This window comes from Lotus japonicus, chromosome 2, assembly GCF_012489685.1.
Source record: "Lotus japonicus ecotype B-129 chromosome 2, LjGifu_v1.2".
Lineage (NCBI taxonomy): Eukaryota > Viridiplantae > Streptophyta > Magnoliopsida > Fabales > Fabaceae > Lotus > Lotus japonicus.
In genome coordinates, this window is record NC_080042.1 from 90,193,060 (window position 1) to 90,213,552 (window position 20,493).

At 37.1% G+C, this 20,493-nt stretch overlaps 3 protein-coding genes across 4 annotated transcripts; 2 read left to right on the forward strand and 1 right to left on the reverse strand.

The window, feature by feature from the left end:
- Window positions 1-6,012: 6,012 nt before the first annotated feature.
- Window positions 6,013-7,399, forward strand: LOC130740869 (transcription factor MYB44). Its single transcript, XM_057593581.1, has one exon. It carries the CDS (start codon window positions 6,066-6,068, stop codon window positions 7,026-7,028), a length of 963 nt encoding a protein of 320 aa, XP_057449564.1. The 5' UTR covers window positions 6,013-6,065; the 3' UTR covers window positions 7,029-7,399.
- Window positions 7,400-14,782: 7,383 nt separating this feature from the next.
- On the forward strand, window positions 14,783-15,884 carry LOC130740872 (uncharacterized). Of its 2 annotated transcripts, none has more exons than XM_057593584.1 (3): window positions 14,783-15,228; window positions 15,348-15,517; window positions 15,639-15,884. In XM_057593584.1, exons 1-2 carry the CDS (start codon window positions 14,887-14,889, stop codon window positions 15,513-15,515), a joined length of 510 nt encoding a protein of 169 aa, XP_057449567.1. In that variant the 5' UTR covers window positions 14,783-14,886; the 3' UTR covers window positions 15,516-15,517; window positions 15,639-15,884. The 2 variants fall into 2 exon arrangements, with proteins under 2 accessions (XP_057449567.1, XP_057449566.1); XM_057593583.1 differs by having other exon boundaries at window positions 14,792-15,228; window positions 15,348-15,503.
- Window positions 15,885-16,839: 955 nt separating this feature from the next.
- LOC130740870 (cytochrome P450 81E8-like) lies at window positions 16,840-18,925 on the reverse strand. The gene is made up of 2 exons (XM_057593582.1): window positions 17,776-18,925; window positions 16,840-17,693 (listed from the first exon to the last, which is right to left on the reverse strand). Exons 1-2 carry the CDS (start codon window positions 18,658-18,660, stop codon window positions 17,088-17,090), a joined length of 1,491 nt encoding a protein of 496 aa, XP_057449565.1. The 5' UTR covers window positions 18,661-18,925; the 3' UTR covers window positions 16,840-17,087.
- Between the last annotated feature and the right edge of the window lie 1,568 nt (window positions 18,926-20,493).

The window sequence follows — 20,493 nt, forward strand, 5'->3', positions numbered from 1 at the left end:
TTTGAATGAAATAATGAATTAGATAGGATATATATGGTTCCTCCTTGGCATTATTCTAGATTGATCATTGCTATTATAAAAAGATTGTTATAGTTGAAGTGAGAGATTTTTTAAAGCATTTGCCTCATGAATGGAGTATGCGACAGATTTCTTACAAATAATTTTGTTAGTGACTTGTGGTAACTGGTTTTTTTCCACATTGTTTGATCAATGTTGTTGACAGGTTCAGATAAAACTGAACCAACTAAGCTCTCAGAACAGAAAGGACGGTGACGTCCACCAAACCACACCACATAAAGGCGGGGAACATTGGGCTCCACCTTTTGGGGAAAAAAGCCCACATCATTATATGAGCATAATGACAATATAAATTCAACATATATGGTCTTTTTTTAAGGACCAAAAAGAAATGAGTTCTTTTTATAAATTGGGCGGTGAACAAAAAAACACATTGGAGAAATTATTTCAAGGAAAATAGCTAAAGATATGATAGAGTGCAATCAGTATTGGCTGAAAAAAAGCTAGTTGTGTGAGAATTGAAACTATTCTTTTTTTAGGTAAAGCCAAACTTTAAACTTTTTTGTGTGAGAATTGAAACTATTCTAACTAAACAATCTGTAGGCGCATTGCAATCTTTAGGAATATCATAGAGTGCAATCAGTTTTGGCTGAAAAAAAAAAAGATAAAATTGATTAAGGAAGTTTTTATTTCTTCATTATTATTTTTATGTCACGTATGATAAACTATTACATGTAGTGACGGATGCATGTACAGCACCATGAGGGCACATGCCCTCACTTGATTTTTAAAAAAATCATTAGAAAAAAAATTCAGTAGTAAAAGTGTGTGGTCTTTTATGGTTCTCTTGGTAAAAAATGTCATCACGTATGTTTCACATTGTTAAATGCCCTCACTTGTATTCCACATTACTAAATGTTTTCACTTTAGTAGTAAAAGTATGATTTTTTATTACCTCTTTGGTAAAAAATGTCATCACTTGTGTCCCATTTGGTAAAAATTGCACTCACTTCTAATAGTATATATTAATTTTTTTTATACAAATTTATATGTATATATGGCCCTCACACCATCAAATTTCTGGATCCGTCACTAGTCACATCCAAAAGAAGTTTACATTAACAAGAATGATTTATCGATGATGCGGGAATCCTGGGATGTGAATACGGGCATCACCCTATTCCAATTTTTCAAATCCCCAAACAAAGAAGAACGTAGGAGTAGATGAAGTAAAATTTCAGAAAGAAACAAAATGTTGCAATGCGATATAGCTGGCAACAGTGGCCCGTGACGTTGCTTCTCCCATCGCTTCAAATTATTGACAGTTCCGAAGCAGACACAGCAACTATTTCCGCCATAAAAGGCCAAGCACCCATCGTTCAACTTCATCACACAAAACACATGTTAACAACAACAAATCAAATTGAATTAGTCATAGAAAGAAAAATAGAATTGTATAATTGTGTTACTAGATTAAAAATATATTTTTAATTTATTTATCTAAATATTTAGTAAAAATACATTGAATCTTCTTTAATTTATACTTTTGGCAAAACTCATTAGTAAAATATTGAACAAAGGACACATACTTTGAATGATCTCTTTCTAGCTGTTATTATTGCGCTTATATTCTCTCGGGTATTCTGTCGAGTATCTTTTATGTAAAAAATATTAAGTGGATGACACACTTTAAAATTAAATGTGAGAATAAGCTTGTCAGAGCTGAACTTTGCGTGAATAGAATACTAAGACAGGTTTCTTTTCTTTAGTGTAACACCTCACATAAGACAATTTCCCACCTCAGCACATAAATAATTAACAAATGATGATGATCATTATTCTATTTTTTGAATATTAATATTTGGAACTCGTGAATTACACAAAATGTACATTTTATGAAACTCTTCTTACATGTGCCAAGTTCTTTATCATTCAACTTGCATGGAAGTGATGGAACTCTTCTCATATGAGATGAGTTCTTCAAATTGTCAAATTGTGTCATATCAGTGTCATATGGTCTAACAGTACCTCTTACTAATAAACTATTTCCTCCCTTTGGTATATCATTTATTTTTCTATTGTTAAAAAGAAAACCTAGACATGCACCACTATATCATTGAAAAAATCAAAAAATTGAATTGTGATTTATTCACACATGAAAATCTCTTGTAGCATTTTCCTTCTCTTTTCATTTTTACCTTATATTCTTTTTTTTTTTCGTCAAACCTTATATTCTATTCTTATGAGATTCAATATAATAGTGAACAATTGTGTTTGGGCTTATTTTGGGACAAAAGAGATGCATTTCATAATGATAGTGGGCCGTTTGTTATGGCTTAAAAATTAATTTTAAGAACGTAATTAATTTTTTTGGTAAAAAAAACAAAGTAAAATTTTTTTTGGTTACAAGAGAAAGAAAAAAACAAAGTAATTAATTTAACTTTAAGAATCCTAACCCAAGACTATTACAAAATGGGTCTTATAACGACTTAATGAGTATTTAGTCAAGACTAGCCCAACTTACTAGGATTTTGTCCAAGTCCTAAGATCGAGGTGGATCCGCATGGGACGATGGTTCCTTCCTGTCCAGGCCGATTCCCCAGCTAAGGGCGAGACCGATCCACATACCCGCAAGACGCTGAGTCTAAAGTATGAAGACAAAGCGCTTCTTATACTTTGACTAGCCAAACCCTTCGTGCGGCGACACCTTCCATAAGGCGCAAGTAAACTGGAGGACCTGTTGTCCTTACCAATACAGACATGATTCCTGAGCGACACAAGCTTAATTGCAATTTTTCCTCCTAAGTTTGATTTGCGTGTGATATGCTCTTTTTTAGCAAATCAAGTATTCCACTTCTAAAATTAAGCAAATTTGGTTATGTATCTCCATTTTCATATGCCTAAATCAATAAGATCATGTCTAGCTTGCCATCTAGATGGATCAATAAACATCTCATAACATGGTCAGAGAAACCTGTGTGGCTGGTTAGCGACATTGTGAATTGTTATGGTGATTGATCATCTGGGTTCGCACGATAATGAGTCTATTTGCATACCATATCAATAACCAACGACTTACGCCATCAATAACTAAGGATAGAGGAAATTGTGGGTAAGTAATCAACGACTTTTGAAAAAATTTCAATAATAATTAGCAATAAGTTCAATACCTACGATTTTTTTGTCTTCGTTAATTTAGCATTACCGACGACAACATTTTTCTTGTAGTGATTAATAATGTTCATAAAAAAATCTTCGAGAGCTATCAACTAATTAGTTAGTTGTGTTTCTTTGCGTTAAGAAATGAGATGAACATGTCTACACAAGATGCAATAGGCACCTTTATAAAATTAGGGCATCATGAACAATGATTAAAGTGACAGCGGAGATCTTGCAATAACGTATAGTGATGGGGTGGAGGGGATTGTGTGGTTGCATTCATATGGGAGCAGGAAACCAAGGGGCATATAAATGGAGTTCAAGGGGATGTATTTGGACGTCGATCCTAATGGTTGGCTGCTTGCTGGTCGCATGCTTCAATTTGGGTTTGGCCAAGGCTTCTTGAGTCGTCTTGTGACTGCAGAGCATTCAAGATTGTTGGGTCGCAAGAGGATAGAACTCCGAGGAATCATCAACATGAGCAAATCACGAGTGGACTGGACGCCAAATCTTTCTCTTAAAATTGGTCATCTCACTTATAAAATGTTCATCACTCTTCTGATCATCAAATATGAGACTTCTTACTCACAGTTGAATTCCCAACACATATATAATTTTTTCATTCTCATCACTAATGTAATTCATGTGATCCACCGATTCTCTATTCCTGTTATCATGCATTTCCTCAACCTTCTCCTCCATGATTGTTAGATAAGCTAGAAGAGACCTCAATAATATAAGAGAGGCCTCCATATTTTAACAAGGCTTAATTGCAACTTTGATCCCAGACGTTTACCAATTCCACAATTTAGTCCCTCACCTAATTTAATTACACTGATGGTCTCTGACTTTACTGCCCGTCTGCAATGTTGGTCCTGTCGTTTATTTGTTAACGGAGGAGGCTTACGTGGATGTCCAATTGGAGAGAGAAAGAAAGACTGAAGAGAGAGAGAGGTACGTGAGCTGCACGTGAGACCTGCAACGGTCATCTTCTACCCTCTTCCTCTATAAAAAACAGAGCACCGTGAGGAAGATGTTTCGAAGCTTGAGATTTAGCGAAAAGGGAAGAGATAAAGAACGAACGAGTCACTAGAGGCGAGGAAGAAGGTTGAATTAGTTGCTGGTCTCTTTCTCTCTCCAATTCAACTTCCACATCAGCTAAGTGACCATTAACGTAAACCTCCTCCATTAACAAACAAACGCTAGGACTAACGTTGCAGAGTGCCAGCAAAGTCAGGGACCATTTGCGTAATTAAATTAGGTGGTGGACTAAAATCGTAGAATTGGTAAATGTCAAGGACCAAAGTTGCAATTAAGCCTTTTAACAAAACATCTTCATCAAAGTTATACATTTCACTTTTTGTGATTTTACGTTTGATTAAGATAAGACAAATTTTTAGATGTATATTTTGATTAATTCTTGCTTAAAACCACATTATTTTCAATGTAGTATTTATTTTAAAAGGTAAAATTAGCAAACCTTTATTCATGTACTCAAATACTATTGTTTTTGTAATTAAAAAAAACATTTAATTTATGTGTTAGTAATGGTTTGCGCGTGTGAGCGAATTCGTAAAGAAGATTGAAGAGGTCTACGCGGTGGGTAGTATGTGTACGACGTACAAGCGAGTAACAGAAACGGATACGAATCTGTTAATATTTTGCTTTCCCATTTGAATAACCCCGACAATCTTCTCTCTATTGCTCTTTCCCAAACCTTTCTTTAATAATACATCCCCTTAATCCATCCTCCATTTTCAAATACGTGGGCTTGATATTAATCTTAAAACATTGGACACTTTTTAATTCCATAATAATAACTCAGCTGAATGGTACTATAACTATAAATAACGATTGAGGAAGCTCATACGAAAGTGGCTTTGCCCTCGTAGTGCGTGACCGGCTCCGTACAGAACTGCAGGTGCTAGTATTTGAAAATTGAAAACACAAGTGACCGGCACGTGTGGGTGGGTGGAACTGGAATGGATGCAGTTGCAGCCAGAGAGTGATTATTCATTATTAATATTATTTTAATTTACTAATAGAATAGGCCGTTATAGGATGGTATGGTGGTGGGGGTGGCAGGTATAGAATACAGGCTGGACTGACAGAAAAGCAGTAATGATTCGCCCTCCGATTCGGCGACCGATCTTGTCGTTTTCTGCCACCTCACCCTACCCTAGAAACTTAAAAATCCCACACGAAAATGCTCTACAGCCTGGAGTCCTCAGGCTCAGTCAAACTGAAACCAAAGCACAAAAAGATGAATCAAACCTCACCCAACTCCAACCGTTATCATCGTTATCTCTTTCTTTCCGTTTTTTAATTCTCTTTTTTCTTTTAACGTCGTGAAAAATTAAAATTTCTGTTTCAATCTCACCTCCTTCATTAACTTCCAGAACCGTTCCACTCACACACATAACATAACTATCCCACTTTCTTTCCCTATCTCGTGACTCTCACTTTCTCCCCCCTGTAATTAACTGAAATTTTAATTAAAGGCTCTGTCTGTTTGTTTCCAAGGCAAAAGTGGAGGCTATAATTAAGTGGAGCGTTATGTGTGTGAGTGCGTGTTCGAGACGCGCTTTTGCATGGGAAAAGAATTGATTGATTGTTTTGAAAGGATAAAAGAGGAAAGAGGGAGGGTGAGTTGTGTAAATGGAAGCAGCTAAGAAGTGACGCGTGTCCGATTACAGCTGTATCCCAAATCCCAAAGCCAACCGCTTCCCTGGAATAAGCGGTACCGATTGCTGCACATAACGCTCTCTCACAACTCCCAAACCTAACTGGCCCAACCGGTTTCCACTTACCCTCTTCTTCTCACATATAAACCAACCCTAGCTTCTTCAAATCAAACCAATGCTCCATTCAAATCTCTAGTAACGAAAATGGACACAAACACCAACACCAACACCAGCATCACCAAAATGGATCGGATCAAGGGTCCATGGAGTCCGGAGGAGGATGAAGCTTTGCAGAGGCTGGTGGAGAAGCACGGCCCGAGGAACTGGTCGCTGATCAGCAAGTCGATTCCGGGGAGGTCTGGGAAATCGTGCAGGCTGCGGTGGTGTAATCAGTTGTCGCCTCAGGTGGAGCACCGTGCCTTCACGGCGGAGGAGGATGACACCATAATCAGAGCCCATGCCCGATTCGGTAACAAGTGGGCCACCATCGCCAGACTCCTCTCCGGGAGGACTGATAACGCGATTAAGAATCACTGGAACTCTACCTTGAAGCGGAAGTGCGCTTCCTTCATGATGGATGACCACAACGCGCCGCCGCTTAAGAGGTCTGTTAGCGCCGGCGCCGCCACGCCGGTTTCCACCGGGCTCTACATGAACCCGCCGTCTCCGGGGAGTCCCTCCGGATCTGATGTCAGCGAGTCCAGCGTACCGGTGTGTACCCCCTCCGCCGCCGCCGCCGCGCATGTTTTCCGACCTGTGCCGAGGACCGGCGGGGTTCTACCTCCCGTAGAAACGACGTCGTCCTCCAATGACCCTCCAACTTCACTTTCCCTCTCTCTCCCCGGCGTGGATTCAACATCGGAGGAAACCGCTCCTGCTCCTGCTCAGCCGCCAAGTGCTATTCCTTTGCTGCCGATAATGGCGGCGCCGGTTCAGTTGGTGGTGCCGCCCCAACCTCAGGTACAGGATCCGTCAACGGCGGTGATGCAGAAGGTTTCAGGGCCGTTCAATTTCAGTGCGGAGTTGCTGGGTGTGATGCAGGAGATGATAAAGAAAGAGGTGAGGAGTTATATGCAGCAGAATGGGATGTGTTATTCTCATGGAAGTGATGATGGGTTCAGGAACGCTGCGGTGAAACGAATTGGGATTAGCAGAATCGATTCGTAGATTACATGATCAGAGAAAGAAACTGGAAATGAACAACAAGAAAACTAGATGGGGATCGATCAGAGAGGGAAAAAAATGATGGTGCTTTGAAAGTGAAGCTCTTAATTTCTTTGCTGTTTTTGTTTCCCCTTGTTTATTTTAGGAAATAATTTTGGTGAATGGTGAATCAATGTACAGAGTGAAAACTCGTTTACTAGGGAAAAATGGGTGGGATGGCAATCAGGGAATGAATTGAAAATTATTTCTGGGGATCGAAAAGGGGAGGAAAAATCTGCAACTCTTTATGGTTCTTTGTCCTGAACTCCAGGCTTAGTTGGAAGGAAGAAAGGGATAACAAGTTTAGAATAAAAAAAGTTCAAAAATTCATATAATTTCAACTCTTTCTTTCATATATCCCTATGCACAATCCGAAAATTTTCAATTATCGAATTTAATAGCAAGCATTTAGGCTAAATGTTTCAATTTCAAAGGTGGAATCAATGAAATTTTAAAGCTGAAATATTCAATCACTGTATTTGAAAGTGGTTAAATTAGCTTAGTGAAGCGATGCTAGTTTATATATGCAGTTTCTATGTTTGGGACCCAAAGCAAACAGATCCAATATAATGGAGTGATAATTCTACGGGATAAGAATAACTAGCAACTACTGCTGCTGATTAAACCTAATGTTTCAGCAATGAACAGTTTAGTGAATCAGGAGTATATCCCTTGTTCATATAAGATTGAGTTGAGCTGACTACACACCGCATGAAATCGCTTAAAGAATAAATCACGAGCTTAATTTTTAATTTTTCATGCACATGACTACACATCACAAATATGATGAATTGAGCTATTCTTTCGGGATATAGATATTTCCCACGAGATAATCTTGTTTTAGTCTTTCCCGATATAGATATTTCCCACGAGATTGTCTTGTTTTAGTCAAAAATATTTACATTACGGTGGAGCGTTAACTCTTCTAACGGATGTTTTATCCATCTACATGACTCGAACAAAATTCGAGACATTTACTTAAGGAGAATTGAACATGTATCACTTAAATCAATCCCTCATTGTTAAGCTGTTTTAATTGGGTAGAGTAAGTTATTGATTGAATTGTTTTATTAATTTTTTAATTGATGTAAGTATTATTAATGGATCATTTATTTTATTCTCTAGATTAGGGTGAGAGGAGCCAAATTGTTTATGTCAAATCCATACATTGTTTGGGTCCAAACTATGAATTCGAAACACTAGTAGTGGCCCAGGAAAAACAAAACTAGTGGCCCGGGAACAATGATTGATAACTATTTATTTTGTTATTGACCGAAAAAGATAAATTTAGTTGCAACGGTTTCGAATGTAGAAGCTGTCCTGTCTATATATAAAAAGTATAATTTGACATTTTGACAACAACAAAAAAGTATAATAATTGTGGAGACCAATTTAAACCACTAGTTTACCTTTATTTTATTTTGTTACTTAAAAAAAAAAACCTTTATTTTATTTTGTTGCATTCCGTTGGTCTTATTTCTTTTGAAAAATGAAATTATGAGTAAAGAAAATGAATCAATCAGTGTCATATAATTTTTTTCCAACAAATAAATCAGAGTAGAAAGTAAGTTATTTTAATATACACTGCAGCTCTTTTTTCTTCTAAACAATGGCACAAAAAAAATTGGTCCCAACAACAAAAAAGGTTTATCTTTCTTTTGCACTCGATATTGGGTGTTTTTGGCGGGTTTTAAGTAGTTGCAAATGGGTGTAGATTGAAATGGTTCTGAGTTAGGTTGGGGTTTTCCCTTGAAAAAAAAGGGTTTTATTATAGTTTTTTTTTTTCAAAGTTAAAGCTTGAGAACAAACTGATCACACATCTGTCCTCCCTCATATGATAACTTAAGTGGTAGGAGTTGAGGGACATATGAGTTAGGTAGGGGGAGGTGTCCAAGGGTCGATTCCTGGCGGGTGCAATTTTTCTTTCTGATTTACAAAAAAAAAACTAATCACACATCTATTGAGGAAGATGGATTAATAATGTTAATGTTAAGTAAAATGCATATATAAATGAAAAGAAATATAGACACAAAATTTCAACATGAAAAAATAAAATGAAATTTTCACATAAGAGGATTTTGGTCCATCAAAGATCCTCAACTCGGGCTCATCAACTGTGCTCGGACCCAACGCCTCCGTCCAGTAAGTTCAGATCGATGCTATGCCCCTCATCTCCTTAGCTCAGAATCCTACTGTTTCCTCCTCAATGAACACCTTCTGAGGTGATTTGATCAGATTCCCCCAATCAAAAAGTATGAGATAAAAGAGTGAATAAATATACATATATCAAAACTCATATTAAAAACACACCAAGAGTGTGAAAATTGAACAACAAACCTGGCATCCACATGAATTGAATAATTGAAAATCTTCCAGTCATATTCAATTTTGTGAGGATGTGAATCCAAGTCCAAGATCTCGCTTGCTAATCACCCTAGCAATTTGATTCCACTTTCACTTTTGCATCTGGTGCTCACTTTTCCACCCTAAACATTCCACCAAAAATTTGGAAGGCTAGATCCTTTGTTTCCCAAGAAAATAGAAATATTCTCGAGTCAAATTTTAATAGTGTCAAAGGTTCGGAAAGGTTTTGAAGAAAATGAACAAAGGAATTAGATTCTCATAAAATATTTTAATTTTCTAGAGTCTAATTAATTTATTTTTTTACAAAAGTTCAAAATCTCTCCATTATAACACCAAAGATATACCTTAAAGCCACCGTTCATTTAGTAAGTAAAAGCCATTGGTTTGGCTGACTTGTTGGAGATGCCATACTAGCTAGTGTAGTCATTTCAGCCCCACGTCGCTTTATTTGGGTATAAACACTTCCCGTAGTTCAGGAAATGTGTCGAAGTTGAAGCAAACACACTTCAGGGCTCAGGCAATTGAAAGAATGAGGAGCTCTATTCTGCTTATAATTATGGTCCTCGTGGTGCTGGCTGTGTCGACAAGGCCTAGTCTTGTAAAGGCCACTCATGAACATGTCAAAGAGGTAAAGTTCTCGAGAAGGACTTCAATAATATTGAATGAGACGGTCAACACTAAGGATCATATGATTGGTAGCCAAATCCACACGATGTCTTCAGGGCCTAGCAAAAGAGGTTCAGGTCATTAACACCATATGTTCATGTTACTGATTTATTTAGTGGTTTGAATTTGATAGATCAGCTTAATTTGTACATGGACTAAGGAAAGTGTAAATATTTTGATATTTAGGTATTTTATTTTGTTGGCACTTGGCAGAGCGTAATCATGAAAGAACTATCAAATTTTGCACATTATTTGTATTACAATCTTGAAACATGACCACCAATATATAATATGTGGACTAGCACACAATTGGTAAATAATTGAGCTCCTTAAACTAACATCTAATTTAAGGTTTGATATTTGGATGATGTGTACAGAGAATGATTTGTCAGGAGAAACTTACCTACTTAACATAATCACAGAGTCTCGAAGAATTAATCTCATATGTTACTCGGTATAACTACCTTAGGAAAAATAAAATCAACACTTATACATTTTTTTCTCTTCTTTTCCCACACTACTGGTGACACAAGTTCACTCTTTTTTTCTTCTTCTTATTTTTCCACAAATGTTAAATTTGAATATGGAAATATAGAAAGCCACATCCAAACATGCTATTTTTTTTTTTGAGTAAACCAAACATGCTATTATTAGAACTAGTGCGATAACCCGTGCGTTGCACGGAATTTTATGTTATATTTTTTTATAAATAAATTAGTTTTCATATATATATAATTTAAATTATAAATAAGTTAATTGTGTATAAATCAACCGTATAATAATATATGAAGAGAAAAATGAAATAAATAAATGAAATTATATTGTATATATCAAACAATTTTTTTAAAAATCTTAAACACTACATTGACAGTACTGGTCTATTGTTTGCCCAAATCATCCAGTTAGAGATGACAATTTTCACCTGCATTTGGGGATTACCCAATTTGGGAACCTGATCTTGGAGAATTTTTTCCGTGAGGGTGGGGGTGGGGACGAAATCCCCACGAGACGAATTTGGGGATGGGGGTGGGGATCACCATCCCCGCCCCATGTGCATAGGTAAAAATTCAATAATACCCATAATAATAATGTCAAGTAGCTAATAAAAAATATAAAGGATTATAAACGTAGCCGATTAGGTACTTCAAAATTTCAGTTTGAATAACATATTTTTATGAAGATAAAGATGTTATTGAGGTAAAAAATATGTGGTTTCTATATTTAAACATTTATGTTCCTGGTATAAATTCATCTACTTCTTATTTTTTAATGATATATTAGTGATCCCAATGGGATCAGTGGGAAGGTGAGAATGGGGTGAAAATTCACCCCGCCACGGGGATAGGGAGTGGGGATGGGGACAGAGAAGGGATGCAAGGATGGGGAGTGGGGAGGCACTCCCCGTCCCCTCCCAGCGCATGTGTCATCTCTGCATCTAATATACAAAGTTTAAGACTCTTTCTTGAGTGTATTGTAGAGAGAGGTACGTATAACTGACCATGGGTGAAGACGGACCTCAGAAGGAAGAGTCCAACCTGAGATAGTGTTTGTCCTTGCTTTTGTTTATGGTCATCGCGAAGCTACTACAATTAGAAATTGTCTTCTTCTGCATTTAATTGGAAATTCGGAATTAGAATGGACTTGGTTCCTTCTTGAAATGTGTACTTTGACTTTAGCATGTGTTCCCGTGATAACAGTTGCACATTTGGGGATTACCCAATTTGGGAACCTGATCTTGGAGAATTTTTTCCGTGAGGGTGGGGGTGGGGACGAAATCCCCACGAGACGAATTTGGGGATGGGGGTGGGGATCACCATCCCCGCCCCATGTGCATAGGTAAAAATTCAATAATACCCATAATAATAATGTCAAGTAGCTAATAAAAAATATAAAGGATTATAAACGTAGCCGATTAGGTACTTCAAAATTTCAGTTTGAATAACATATTTTTATGAAGATAAAGATGTTATTGAGGTAAAAAAATATGTGGTTTCTATATTTAAACATTTATGTTCCTGGTATAAATTCATCTACTTCTTATTTTTTAATGATATATTAGTGATCCCAATGGGATCAGTGGGAAGGTGAGAATGGGGTGAAAATTCACCCCGCCACGGGGATAGGGAGTGGGGATGGGGACAGAGAAGGGATGCAAGGATGGGGAGTGGGGAGGCACTCCCCGTCCCCTCCCAGCGCATGTGTCATCTCTGCATCTAATATACAAAGTTTAAGACTCTTTCTTGAGTGTATTGTAGAGAGAGGTACGTATAACTGACCATGGGTGAAGACAGACCTCAGAAGGAAGAGTCCAACCTGAGATAGTGTTTGTCCTTGCTTTTGTTTATGGTCATCGCGAAGCTACTACAATTAGAAATTGTCTTCTTCTGCATTTAATTGGAAATTCGGAATTAGAATGGACTTGGTTCCTTCTTGAAATGTGTACTTTGACTTTAGCATGTGTTCCCGTGATAACAGTTGCACAAATAGCAAGTTCATCAAGTTCATCCACAGGTTAACCTGGTTCCATTGCGTAAACCTGCTTCTTGGTCTATATTTCTCAAAAGTATGATTGGAGTACCTACTTTCAATAATAGTTTGTGGTTAGTGATTCCTAAACTTTTAGTTTCGTTCAAAAATTATATTGTAAGCCACTCACCCCAAATTTCAGAATCCTCATCAGATTGTAAGGCAGAGTCAGGGCTCAGATATTCATGTTATGGTGCAGCTACCATGCCAAGCATGTAAGTGTTTATCATTTCAACAGCCTCCATTGTAGGGGCAAATATTGCTCTATCTTGAAAGAATTGTGGGTCTTTCATTTTGTGTGGAAGGTCAAGTTATGTATATTTAATCAATTCCATTAATGGGTCGGGTCAAATTAGGGTGAGCATATCTGCTGAGACTTTTACATCATACTTTCATGCTTAGAAATCAGGATAACGTCGTTTCCAATTTTAAGAATCCAATTTGTAAACTCTTTTAATTTCTTTTGCTTCATCAACGCACGTTCATATACAATTTCATAACTTTAAAATGCTTCCACAATGATGAAGAGTTTTCAGTAGCTTCCACAACTTCCTGCTTGCTTCCTCTAGTTATTACAGGTAATATTTGTCTAAAATCACCTCCAAGTATTACTATTTTTCCTCCAAAAGGTTTATGTATGTTGTCTTCATTTTTCAACCTCATTAAATCTTAGAGTGTAACGGCAAAGAGCTTCGAAACAAAAATTTTTCAACATTGGAACTTCATTCCATCTTAATAATATATAAAGCACATCCACCAAAGTGGGTCATAATGCTTTCTAATTTCCACATGTCACATCTCTATTGGTTGGTTTCAACGAATTTCCACATGGTCTTCGCTGATTGGTACAAATCCTTAAATTTTGATTGGTCGAAATTAATTAATACATAAATAAATTAATCAATAAATAAATAAATATTTGAATCAAACAATAAATGTTATTTTGATTGCACTATATGCAGTTTTAACTTCCATGATTTAGGAAATATGCGTTCATTTAGGAAATTTAGGAAAAAAAACGTAAATTTGAAATTTAATGGCCAAAATTTACGTATTTTTTCAAATTGACTTTGAAGTACATCCTTAATTGGACAATCATAAACATCCCATTTATGTTTCAACATGTTTTCCACAATTTGTGTATCTTATTTTTTTTTTAAACAAAATATGAGTAATTATATCTAAAAAGTAAAAAACAAATAATATCAAATAAGTTTGAAATAATTGTTATATTTAGAATTGAACCACACGGTTTTATCAACATTCAATGCCACAAATCACGTTCCAGGAATTTGTTTCACCAAGAATTGTGTTTCACCAAATTGCTTTTCTCTTCCTCTGATTCCAATCTCTTAGGTCACATCCCTTTCTCTCACTATCCTTATTCCATCAAATTCGACCCGTGCGCTGCCCCTTCCGCCCACACGCAATCGTCACCTCTATTTGAAAAGGTATAAAATTGGGTAATTAAGTAATTTACCATGCAAGATTACACCTATTACCTATTTTAACATTATATTAACGATTGCCATTTTCTATATCATCACAGTTCAATTTTTACCACTTTATAATCATTGTCAGTGGGTTTTTTCTTAAAAAAGAAAACCAAACACTAAAAACAGGGAAAAACGTATGGATATTATTGAATAACTTAGAATTAATGTAATTAACGGATAAAGGAAAAATAATGGAGCAATCAAGGAATAATGTAATTAATGGAGCAATCAAGGAATAAAGGAAAAATAAAAAAAGTCAAACCAATGGTATCAAATTAATGTAATTAATTAATGGATTCCATTTGAAAATAGGCTGGTATTGAAACAATTTATTAATTAATTAATTGATTCATTTAATTATATATTTATTGAGTCATTAAATTCAACCAATGAAAATTAAACATGTGGACCAATCAAACAGTGTCATTTGGAAATTCAATAGCAACAACTAATAGAATGCAAACATCTGGAAATTATGTAGCAATGTGGCCCACTTTGGTGGATGAACTTTATATATTATTAAGATACTCCCTATAATATTAATATTTACATTGAGAAAGAAATGTGAATAAAAGAGAAAGAAAACCGCATACGAAAGCCCACGGTTTTCAGGCCCATTGTTTCGTTTTCCTGCTCCCCTGTTCTGCTGCATCACCATCTTCATCCAATCCAATTCACCACCATCCTGTCCCTCTATATATACCATTTCCATTTGGCCCCCTTTTGCAAGTGAGAGAAATAGAGAAGCAATCGACAGCGACACAAACACCATGGTGGGGCATACGACGGCGACCAAACCCAGCCGGAGCGACGAGGTTTTAGATTCCGAAGAACAACTCAGGATCGCAAATCAGATCAGAGCACAATTCGATGCCTTCTCACCCAAGCGACCAATCAAACCCAACCGAAGCGAACCTGATCCCTTCGCTCAAAACCCCGTCGACTCCTCCACCCTCTCCGATCAGGATATACCAGAGCTTCACAAGTTTCAATCCCTTCAATCTCAATCTGAGGCTATACTTTCCACAGAAGGAATCATAGATGCGCAGGATGAGTTTGTGGAGACGCAGTATTACAAGGAGTTGACATCTATTGATAAAACGCATCACACGGTTCGTCATGTCTCTGTTTATTGAACAAATCTATTTTGGACAATCTATGTTTCATTTTGTGAATTTTGATTTTCTTTTGAGATTCTGTTTTTTTGTTGTTGTTGTTGGGATTTGAACAGACAGGAAGTGGGTTCATAAAGGCGGTTACAGAAGGAGGTGAAGGTGGATACGAGATTGCAAACAATGGTGTTGCCGCAGGTGAAACTCGGTTCAGAGGCTATAAAGGCAACCCTGCCACTAATGACTGGGTTCCCAACTGTGATGATGACAATCTGGTATATACATAAATGTAATATAGAGAGATCATTAGATAGATAGATAGATAGATAGATAGATAGATTTTGACTTTGATTAGTAGTAATTTGTGGTTGTAATGTTAAATAGTCTTGTGTTCTTTTATGTTGTAACAGGACTTTGTCTCTTCAAAGCCGAATAGGAGCGAGAGTACTTAGATCTTCCTGCACAATCCTTTCCTTGTTCTGAATGTTATCTATTTGGTGTTTTAGAAGATGGGTTTGGTTGGAACTTGGAACTACAATTTTCTTTGTTGAATTATATTTATACTACTATCCATTATCAAGAGATAATGTAATTAATTGGGAAGTACAATGTCGTGACATGATTGCCGTTTTAACACCGAAAGTCCACTTTCTTCATCCATATCTTCTTCTTTAATTATTCAATTATTTATGTAGTTAATCTTATGAATTTCAATACGAGACAAGTACGAATTTTGATGTTTAATTTATTAAAAATATTTACATCTTTTTTTTGGTCAAAGATGGGCTTTTCATTAAAATAAGCTGGTAAAAGCCCAGCAGAGGAACAAGGAAACCAGAAACACACAAGGCACTACAAGCCAAAGGACTAGACACACCGGACCCCACATGCCACAAGCACAAGCCAACAAAGAGTAAAACATTGAGAACAGCAGACCCCATGTCCCACATGCACTAGTCAACAAAGTAAATGAAATAATGGAGTACAAGTGAAGTAAGTGCAGCACTAAAATTAAAGACTACCACCACTCCACTAGCCAACAACAACACACAGAGGAGATGTACTCGAGGGACCCAATGTGCTTCCCAAAGAGAGAAGGAGAGATTGCTGGTGACGATGGAGAGGAGCACAACACCATCAATCAACTTGCACAGCTTTGACGAGCAACCTGGGGTCGAAGTTATCTTGGTGGGACATTTCTTGCATCTTCTGAGAGGGCCAAAGCTATTTGGTGAGGAGGGTGGAGAGCCCACCCCGCAGGCAAAGAGTCATGGAGGCAGAAGTTGGCTATGAGATGAGCTACCTTGTTGCTTTTTCTACTAACCCACTTTAAACTGCAGTTAAGTTAGATTGATAGAACTCAAGAAATGGTATTGTTCTATGCATTGCAAATTAGTAAATAGGTGAAGTGGGCTCCCAAAAGGAGGAATCCATGTGAAGTGGGCTCTCAAAAGGAGTAATCAGTGTGAAGTTTGCATTTTCTTTTTCTCCTACAACCCACATAGTTCAATTGTGTGAGTAGAAGTATAGGTGGCGTTTATGATGCATGAGAGGCACCCGCCATAGCCAGTAACATGACTTGAAAAATGACATTCATGTTTCAAACATTAAGGCCCAATAAAATCTAAATTACAATATAGAAAATGAACAACTTTTGTATGAAAGATTTATACGAGAGTACGAGACTCTTTTATACAAGCAACATCTTATACATTAACGGATTAACCTTATGAAATATAATTTTTTTAAAAATAAATAATTCATTCCAAATCCAATACTAACAATTTTTATTGTGGAAACAAATATTGGCTAGTAATTTAACACGCTGATTTCAACTTCTTCCAATGTCTCATAAAGGATCAGAAAATCTTGTTGATGATTGGGCGAGCTTTGCAAAGGGCCTCCAAAGGAATAGCCTTAGGTATGATAGTTCCACGTCCTTCAGTCATGTCAATCTCTTCCGTGCCAATCCTTTTCCACTCAAAGCACTGAATCAACGAGCCCAGAGTCAGACCCATAGTTCTCTGGGCCAAGCCCGACCCAGGACATGACCTCCTCCCCATCCCAAAAGGAATGACCCAACGCGCATCCGCACCACCATTCTCAAACCTCTCAGGCACAAATTGCAACGGATCAACCCACAAATTCGGGTCCCTGTGTATAGCCCACGCATTCACCATCAACATTGTATTACGCGGCACGTGATAGCCACCCACCGTACAATCCTCAGAGGAGTAATGTGGTAACAACATCGGAACTGCTGGATGCAACCGCAAAGTCTCAGAGATTATTTTCTCCAAGTAAGGCACTTTAGTTACCTCCGCTTCCTCCATTACGCGCTCATTTCCAATTTGTGACTCCAACTCATTCCTCGCTTTCTCCAACAACGCCGGATGGTTCAACAGCTCCGCCATCACCCATTCTAATGTTGTAGCTGAAGTTTCTGTTCCCGCCACTATCAACGACTGCAAAAACAACACAACAATTATAAATATAAATATTTTATTATTTAATCAATTTATTGACATATCACATTTTTCCACTCACCATAATAAGCCCTTTGATAATTTGGTCAGTGTAGTACTCAGGCTGTGTCTCTTGTAAGGAAAGTAGATGATCTATCATCGTGTTTGATTTTGGTCCCTCCATATTCCGATGTTCATCGATGAGTCCTTGGAAGAGTGCGTCCATTTTCTCCCCCAGTTTCTGTAATCGCTTGGGTTCTCCGCTGAAATCAAACAACCTGAAAAGAGGCACGAATTCACCGAGACCAGACCCTAATCCAAACGTTTGCATCTCATCCATGACATCTCTGAATTTCTTCGCCTCCTCGGCGCTGGTTCCGTCAAACTCCTCGCCGTAGTAGCGTTTGCCACACACCATTCTCATGATGGTGTTGAATGTTAGTTCAGCAAACATGGACCTGAGCTCAACTTTTCCGAACTCATCTTTGTTATGAGCGAGCTTCCGGAGCAGCCTCATGGTCTCGTCCTTTCGGACTCCGAGAAAGGAGTTGAGGCGGTGGGTTGAGAGGATCTCAATTGAGCTGATACGGCGGAGGTTGCGCCAGTGGTCGCCGTAGGAAGCGGTGATGACCGTGGTGCTGTCGTAGGCGAGGTGCTTGGTCTTGGAGGAGTGGACACGGTTGGCGAAGATGATGTCGTTTTTGGTGAAGCATTCTTCCGCGGCGGAGGCAGAGGAAACGACGACCACCGGTAGGGACCCGAACCGGAAGGAGAAAATGGGACCATATTTCTGAGATAGGGCGTGGAAAAAGTGGTGAACTGGTGGTTTTAGCTGGTGGAGGTTGCCGATTAAGGGAAGAGGGCGTGGGCCTGGTGGAAGGTTCTTGAATCTTCTTCTGGAGAGTAAGAACTTGGCTGTGATGAGAAAAATGAAGAAACAGAGGATGTAGGTAAGGGTAGCTTCCATTTTCAGTAGATAACAGAGGATATCAAAACAGAGCAGAATGTGAAGCTTAAAGGAGGAAGAAAAATCAAGAAACTATGTTGGATTTGAAATTGACAAGAACATGAAGATTATATATATGAGCTAAAAAGGTTTTGTAGCTAGATTGATTGAAGACCAAAGTAGTCTTCTTTGGGGGTCGCCAATGTGTAATAGTCTAACTTTGAGAGACGTAAGGATTTCTGCATCTTTGTTTGATTTTGATTTTGATGCTAAGTAAGGCATCCAGAATATTGAAATTTCTTCCAATTATTCTGATTGAAAAGATATCCACGTGACTATAAAAATTTAAGTTTTTAGTTTAATATATTGGATGGATTGGATATAAATCTGATATTATACGTCCATTCATCTACCAGAGGAAATGCCTATATATATGACGTTGGAAAAACTGTAAATAATGTTTTGTTCATTATGAAACACATCTTCATCTGAATAATAACACTTGATTGTCATTAATTCTTCATGGATCACTACTCAAAAATTATAGATGGTAGATGAACAGGGCCGGCCCAAGGGTCAAGCGACCCAAGAAAGGGCTTAAAGCCTCAAAAAAAAATTTTAAAGTAAAAAACGCCTCATATTTTTACAAATAAGGCCTCAAATAAAAAAAAAATACTATTACTCATCATTACTTGCCACTTTGTTAGTTGTTTCTTCCCTAATTTTTCTCAAAAATTCTTAATTGACAATTACAAATGATGTTACCTATTCTTTTTCTTCACCTTTTATTCTTTGACCTTCCATTTTCTCTCAATTAAATCCTAATAACGTTTTTACTCTCTCCGCCACTCTCTTAGTCTCTCCAAGCCTCAAAGGGGAAAAAGTAGAGTCTTTGTCTTTCAAACTCTCATATCCTTTATAAAAGAATCCTCCTCCATAATTTATATTTTCTTTGATTAGCCATTGAGAAGAACTACAGAAGATCAATAGGAAGACAAAACTCCCTTTATTGTAAGTAGTTACGCTCTAGCCTCTTTGCTGTGATGGTTTCATGGTTATGTTGAGTTTTGATACAATAAAAATTCCTTTTTTCTACAATATAAAAGGACCGTAAAGTACTAACTAATTGGAATTTGATGCAATACAAATTGATTATGATAATTTAATAAATGATTTTGCATCTCAAAAAGCTCGAAAAATAAAATTTAATAAAGAAATTGTTTTAGACAAAAATGCATCACTTAGGCCTCACTTTAAAGTTCGTTTTAGGCCTCACTTACGGTTGGGCCAACCCTGTAGATGAATGACGACAGTATTCTTCTAATGGTGTGGCGAAACTGAGAGAGACCTAAGGATTCCTACATCTTTCTTTGACTTTGAATCCTAAGTTGAAATTCCTTACAATATTTCTAGATGAAAAGAGATGCTATATGACCAGAACATTTGAGTACCAAACATACCAATTACTGCAATAGAAATCACAATTTATTGAGGAAAACACATGCATGAGCTGTTATAATTTATTAAGATGTACATTTCATGGAGAATAACTCTTTGGGTGTTATTTTTTTAAATGCATAGAATAACTCGTCATTATAAATTTTAAAGCAAATTTACCGAACGAAATAAATTTGTTGAATTAGGTGAATGAATTTTTACATTATCCCCCTAAACTCTAATCCATTCATCAATTTCTATAGTTGGATGTCTAATAGAGTTCCTCATAGAAAAATTATGGAGGTGTGAAAAGAGTGCTAGTAATGAAGAGAACAAAGAGATAAAGCGAAAAGAAAAATAATGATACAAGGCCTGCCTGCTACTTATTAGGAACGGGAAATGGACGAAATTCAAGAA

Coding starts and splice junctions, on each gene's coding strand:
- LOC130740869 (XM_057593581.1), top strand. CDS start 6,066: ATGGACACAAACACCAACACCAACACCAGCATCACCAAAATGGATCGG.
- LOC130740872 (XM_057593583.1), top strand. CDS start 14,887: ATGGTGGGGCATACGACGGCGACCAAACCCAGCCGGAGCGACGAGGTT. Junction 15,229..15,347: donor TTGATAAAACGCATCACACG/GTTCGTCATGTC, acceptor GGATTTGAACAG/ACAGGAAGTGGGTTCATAAA. Junction 15,504..15,638: donor ACTGTGATGATGACAATCTG/GTATATACATAA, acceptor ATGTTGTAACAG/GACTTTGTCTCTTCAAAGCC.
- LOC130740870 (XM_057593582.1), bottom strand. CDS start 18,660: ATGGAAGCTACCCTTACCTACATCCTCTGTTTCTTCATTTTTCTCATC. Junction 17,694..17,775: donor TTATCAAAGGGCTTATTATG/GTGAGTGGAAAA, acceptor TTGTTTTTGCAG/TCGTTGATAGTGGCGGGAAC.